Source organism: Ahaetulla prasina, chromosome 4 (genome assembly GCF_028640845.1).
Source record: "Ahaetulla prasina isolate Xishuangbanna chromosome 4, ASM2864084v1, whole genome shotgun sequence".
Lineage (NCBI taxonomy): Eukaryota > Metazoa > Chordata > Lepidosauria > Squamata > Colubridae > Ahaetulla > Ahaetulla prasina.
Genome location: NC_080542.1, coordinates 27,339,200 through 27,345,775, shown reverse-complemented (window position 1 = coordinate 27,345,775; position 6,576 = coordinate 27,339,200). Strand labels below are relative to the sequence as shown.

At 38.3% G+C, this 6,576-nt stretch overlaps 1 protein-coding gene and 1 long non-coding RNA gene across 2 annotated transcripts in view; both read right to left on the bottom strand.

The window, feature by feature from the left end:
- Positions 1 to 1,658: 1,658 nt before the first annotated feature.
- On the bottom strand, positions 1,659 to 6,186 carry LOC131197097 (uncharacterized). Its single transcript, XR_009154872.1, has 3 exons — positions 6,043 to 6,186; positions 5,169 to 5,212; positions 1,659 to 2,254 (listed from the first exon to the last, which is right to left on the bottom strand). It is a non-coding gene; the product is annotated as an uncharacterized LOC131197097 (long non-coding RNA).
- A 197-nt stretch (positions 6,187 to 6,383) lies between these two features.
- ATP2A1 (ATPase sarcoplasmic/endoplasmic reticulum Ca2+ transporting 1) overlaps positions 6,384 to 6,576 on the bottom strand; it is a 34,630-nt gene continuing 34,437 nt past the window's right edge. Inside the window, exon 22 of the mRNA XM_058180732.1 lies at positions 6,384 to 6,487. Within this exon, the coding sequence (XP_058036715.1) occupies positions 6,483 to 6,487 (5 nt within the window). The 3' untranslated portion in view covers positions 6,384 to 6,482. The remainder of the gene's footprint in view (positions 6,488 to 6,576) is intronic.

Here is a 6,576-nt window from a genome sequence, read left to right as displayed (position 1 = left end):
GACATCTTCTTTATATCGTGGCGACCAAAACTGGGCACAATATTCCAAATGTGATTTTACCAAGAGTTGCTCCAGTCGTGTATTTTTCAGTTTAATTACAATCTGTGCTCAAGGATTACTTTGTTGATTTTGCAATTGTGTTGTGTAGACTGCAGTTGCCCACCGTAAATATTCTGTATTATGCAACCACTATTATTCTATTTGTGATTCCCTATGGCCTGCTCTCAAATGAGGCATGCATAGCATGTGTTCTTATTTATACTTGAAAAAAAACTCTCACCAGGACTTCCTGTTTTTGGAAGTCTTTTTGAGTGATAACACTAAGAATCTTGTATCTGGAAATACCCAAAGTACATTTTGCTGCTGGCAGGGCAGAATTTTTTTTGCCCATATAGTATGATTTGCATTTTCTAACTGAATATGATAGTTTCAATCTGTCTCGTAAAAAATAAACAATTAACAGCTTTCTTTCTTACTTTCTTACTTTTTTCTTTTCTTTTCTTTTCTTTTCTTTTTTGCATGAGGGAGCCAATCTGGCAATGCCACCAGCTCCAGAGAAATCTCTCTCTGCCTGGTCTATTTAAGGAGGAAGAATTATAAAATGGCAACTTCTTGTTTTTTACCAGATGTTTGATCAATTATGGGCTGGTAGTTAAAGGTTATATTCCTTTCAAAATGAGAGTCAAACCAACCATAGTGAAAACAAGCACTTTCCTGACAACTGTGGTTACAAATATTAAGAGAAATCCAATACCTTTATATATGAAAAAAACATTGAATTTCTGCACACTGTGCAATCAAAAATGCAGAATTGTTGTACAGAGAGGGAAATATACACCGCTTACTATACTATAATGCTGTGGGCTAATTCACCCAATATACTTTGTTATAATGTAGTCTGCTTGGGTTTTGATTATGATTTATGACTCAGGGTTGCTATTTTTCCTGGCCCCCATCTAGTTCAGAATTTTTCAATTAGTTCCTTATATTTGGACTTTAGTTTCAAGAATTTTCCGGCCAGCATGGAACTTTGATAATTAGACCTTAATGGCTATGTTTAACGAGAGTTTATGAAATTGAGATATTTGGAGGGTTCTTGTGTGTGTGTGTGTGTGTATGTGACATAACCCAGCCAATTGTGATGCATCTCATAGGTCATGTTAAATAAATTATTTTTTATTTGAAATGTCATCCCAGCCAGATTCAGATTAGTAGTTCTGTATACAGGCAGTCCCTAGACTTATAATCATTCGTTGTAAGTGACTTATGGCCATTTTTCACACTTATGACCATTGCAGCATCCCTTAGTCATGTGTTCAAAATTACAGGCGCTTGGCAACTGTCTCATATTTATGATGGTTGTAGTGTCCCAGGGTCATGTGACCCCTTTTTGCAACCTTCTTAGAAGCAAAGTCGATGGGAAAGCCAGATTCACTTAATGACTATGTTACTAACTTAACAGCTGCAGTGATTCACTTAACAACTGCAACAAGAAAGGTTGTGAAATGGGGCAAAACTCACTTAACAACTGTTTTGCTTAGCAACAGAAATTTTGGGCTCAATTGTGGTTGTAAGTTGAGGACTTCCTATATACTGTATTAGAAGAGTCGCTCTGTCCATTCCCCAGTGAGGCACAACAATAAGAGAAAAGCCAGAAATTTTTAATACAGTTAAGAGTTTATTCTTTAATATCAATAAATAAGCAGCTAGAAGAATCTCTTCATTTCCTCCAAGTTGAGGAGTTTCATTTGTTCGTTTTTCCTAACAAAATGTTTCCTTCTGTTTATGTGTGCATTAAAAAATCCAGTCCTGGGCTTGAGGTGGGTTCTAGTCATAAGAAGAGGGAGGGAGGGGGAAACGAACATAGTGTGGTCACTAATGCGGAAAGCACTTGGGACGGTATGTGTGCATGTGTATGCGCGTGAGCTTGCGTGTGCAAAGGCAAGGACAGGCAGGTGGCTCAAAATGTACAGAAGCCGAGTCGCAGGTGAGGTTTGTGGGTTGGGTAGAGAAGCAGCTGGCAGGGAACATGGCATGGCAAATGCCAGCACTGTGGCCCACACTAGCAATCACACTAGCAGAGGGGTTAAAGGGAAAGAGAGACACTATTAAATAACAGAGGGGCAGAGGAGCAGAGGCGGGGCCGAAGACAAGACAGTGGGGTCTGGGAAATGGGCAGATCTTGACGGTTGGGGGGAACGACGTGGTTATTTCCATGATGACTCAAGTGTTCACTTCTTTCCTTCTATATTGTCTGTAAAAAGGGAGGAAGAAAATAAAGAATAAAGGGCAGAGAATGAAGAAATCAAGACACACCACCACCACCACTCTTCACACACACTGCAAGCAAGATGAGTAAACCTAGAACTACTTCCTGCAAAAATATTTTTGTATGTTGTTCCAGCAGTGATGTTGATTTAAATTTTGCTAATTATTTATATAATATTTATATTATATAAATATTAATTGTGGTATTTTACAATTTATATAATATTGTGATATTTTATTATGGACAATGATGGATACTGCTGAGATCTTCTGATTGAGGAGGTACATGATTGATGGATGCATGGATGGAAATAGAGAGAAATGGATAGATAGAAATGGATAAATGAGAGAGAGAGAGGGAGGGAGGGAGAGATGGATAGAGAAGGATAGATGAGAGAGAGAGAGAGAGAGAGAGAGAGAGAGATAGGTAGGTAGGTAGGTAGGTAGGTAGATAGATAGATGATAGATAGATAGATAGATAGATAGATAGATAGATAGATAGATAGATAGATAATATATTACATTATAATTAAGCCCCAAATAATTCTACTGACTAGGAACTAATTTTACACACTAAGTGGAACTTGCTTCCTATGAAGCATGTGTGTTCTTGGAGCCTTAGAGAGAAATCCTGGGGATGTTCACTGCCATGGTTTCATACATGCTAACGTTACCCAACCCAGAACATAATTTTCTCTACAGCTTTGCCCAAGCATCCTCACCCACCTCTTTAAGAAGAATCTGACAACACCAAAAGCAGCAGGCCCACAGAAGGTGCGCATCACCCCCTTTGCTGTCCAGCAAATGTATGGCCAAGCAATGACTTAAATCAGACATTTGCCTAAGCATGACACAAGGGCAATATAGGCACAGTTAGGCACAGTCGGGAAGGCTGTGGAAAGCAGAAAAGATGTCTGTGCAAACCAAAGGTCAGTCCAAGACTATCCTCTCATTGAGCCAAACACAGTCAAGTCAGAAGTCAAAGAGTGCCAAAGGCCAAGAATGGCCAGGAAAAGCACAATGTAAGAAAGGTCCGATTAACAGAATTTACAATTTGGAATGTGACAATTAGGATTCATAGAATCCAACAGATAAACATGCAAAATCGTTTGCGCTGAAAGTTACCCCGTCTTTTTTTCTTTTAAAGGACCCTATGAATTATTCAGTGGTTTCAAAACTGAACTCTAAACCACCCTAGGATTCTTGAGAAATTTCTAAGATGTTCCTCAAAGGAAGGATCAATAAACTCAGGCAAGTTTTCCTAAGAATAAATTTGTTTCCCTTGCTGAGCTTCCTCTGCAACACAGGAACTGCAGAAGTCATGAGAGGTGGTGATGGCCATTCATAGAGGGGTCGGTTTTAATGTTTAAAAAATGCTCCCTTTTCTCCTGTAATGTTGGCATAGAAAGTAGGGGAAATAATTTTGACAGAGATATGCAACATCCATTTCTAGGGCAAAAAAAGGTGGAACATATTTTAAGTTTACAAAAGACAAACGGTTAATATTCAAAATCAGACCCTCTCTATCTATCATCTGTCTTTCCTATAACAACTGTAGAGAGTATGGGAAATGTCTTCGACAGAAATACACAGATCCATCACCAGGGTGATTGGGATGTGTGTGAAAAGGGTTTTACGTTCACAGTGGACAGATATTGGAAGCAGTTCAGATACATTCCTAAATCACTGAACTGTAAAAAAAAAGAAGAAGAAGAAGGCACAGCACAATCAGACCTCCAAGATTCTGTTATTATAGCTAAACTTAATGAAGATATTTTTTTTTTCTCTTTCTGTGGAGTTGACTTCTTGGAGTGGTACTGATGTCAATCTTGCAAATCTGATTGTGTTGTACCTTATTTTCTTACAGTTCAACAAATTAAAGAGGGGTCTGTCTAAACCTGAATATTATATCTTTTGTGAACATAAAATACGTTTCACTCCTTTTTGATATAGTAATAAATCTTGCATATCTCTGTCAAGGTTATTTTCTCTACTTTCTATACCAACATTACAAATACACTGGTTTAGCAGTCTTCTAAGAAATGCTTGGAATTGCAATTTTGCTTATTTGTGTATCTTGACAGACGAACTACCATTTCCAGCATTTCAGTGGACTGAAATAGGAAGCAATCAGCAAAACAGATTATTATTATTATACCTTTCCTCCTCCTTCTCTCTTCATCACAAATTCCTTTATATTCAATAGGCTTCAGGGATGAAGCAGAAGGTGAAGGAAGAGAAGAATGAGAATACACCTTCTTTTTATTCCTATGTTCACATTATCTATGTCTACTGTAAGATAGAGTCACCGAAGCTGGCTAGATCAACCTATTCTATAAGATCACTGGATTAGACATGATTCTATATTCTCTGAAATATTTGAAACTTTCTAAGTAGATATACAAAGATTCCTTGGCAGACATGTTAGTCTCCCCATCTTAAAAATGCTAAATTTGGGGGGGGGGGAACCTGGAAATTCAGTCTGTTCTGTGGGCATTCAAAAGATAACATTAATAGCTGATGTTTATTTAAGTGGCCATGACCATTCCTGCATCCCAACAGGAAGTTGAATTTGTGCAAAATGGAGCCTTGCATTGATCAGATTACCACCAGCCAAACATTTAATGAAGAAATGGAATAATTCTTGGAATAATTCTCTTTCAGGGAAGGATTTTCTGTCTCTTGTCCTATGAAGCAGTTTTTCTCCCCCTATGTAGCTGGGCCTTGGTTTCCTGGGCAATGTCATTTGCAGCAAACAGACTGTCCAAGCAAAAAAAAGAAACATTCTTCCCAGCTTCGCACAGATATTGCCTATTTTTCTGCATAGATCAACAGACAGATATGAAGGAATTGCCAGAGAACAAACAAAGCATGCAATTGTGGCTTGTACAGTAAGATACCTGGGAGGCAGGATACAGGAGAATAGAGGGGGAAGGAGTTTATGCTACAGGATGGAAAGGATAAAAGAAGCCAGAGTTAATAGAGATTAGTTAATAGAAGAGGAAAATATTATTAGTCTGAATGGAATGAGTAAGTAAAATGAATGAATGAATGATTAGCAACCCGTAAAGAAGGGAAAACTCTCTAGAATAAGAGAGGCAAACAACTGTTTCTTCTCTCTTTTGTTATATCTTATTACACAGAACTCCTAGAGGTGCTTTTTCAAAAGGCAACTGGACTTCATTTTTTCTTGAAGACATTTTACTTCTCACCCAACAAGCTTCTTCACTTCAGAACTGACGTTGCCTTTGAAAAAGCACTTTGAGACAACCATGACCTGGATAATTAAGAATCTCCATAGACACTCAGACAGTTTCCATCTACTTTTGTGCTTCCTCTGATCCACCAGATCTACTTTATCTTCAGATCTAAAAAAGTGAAACCAAGGATCTGGGCAACTCAACAGCTTTATAAAAGGGACTCTGTCATTGCCTTTATCAGAATTGTAAATTCCTTGGAACTGATATCAGATGTATCTGGATGTGCTCCATGTGGTTCACCGGGAAGGAACCCAAGAGACAAAGGACCAAATCCTATTTTTAAAACTGTGTTGCACTGAATGACTGCAGATGGGAATTCTAAACTAACTGAGGAAGTATCAGAGGAAGGCAGGAAATAATTACAAAGGGAAAGATCAGAAGGGAGGGGACATCCCATTTCTAATCTTCTCCAACTTGATGGTTTTGTTTTCATGGATTCCATCTAGGAAATCCACTTCCATTAAGAAGGAAAAGGCAAAGGACTGGGAAGATAAGGTATGTTAGGGAGGCTTACGCTCCAGATAGTTCCGGGCAACGAATTTGAGACATTCATCCAGAAAGATGACGGGCAAAGATATCTTCAACACCATGAGCCAGTGATGCAAGTCCAGGTGTGTCAGTTTGAAGATCATCTGGAAAGCACAAGAACAACAATGGAGACATCAGTAGAGAAATACGTATTTTCTTCTACCTTTCCACTCATAGTCAGACTATGTACTAAAATGATGTGAATGGTAGGCTACATTACATATAATTGGCTGAATCCTGATCAAAAACTGGATTTAATAAATGAGACTTGTTCTTCCCAGCTTCGCACAGATATTGCCTATTTTTCTGCATAGATCAACAGACAGATATGAAGGAATTGCCAGAGAACAAACAAAGCATGCAATTGTGGGTTGTACAGTAAGATACCTGGGAGGCAGGATACAGGAGAATAGAGGGGGAAGGAGTTTATGCTACAGGATGGAAAGGATAAAAGAAGCCAGAGTTAATAGAGATTAGTTAATAGAAGAGGAAAATATTATTAGTCTGAATGGAATGAGTA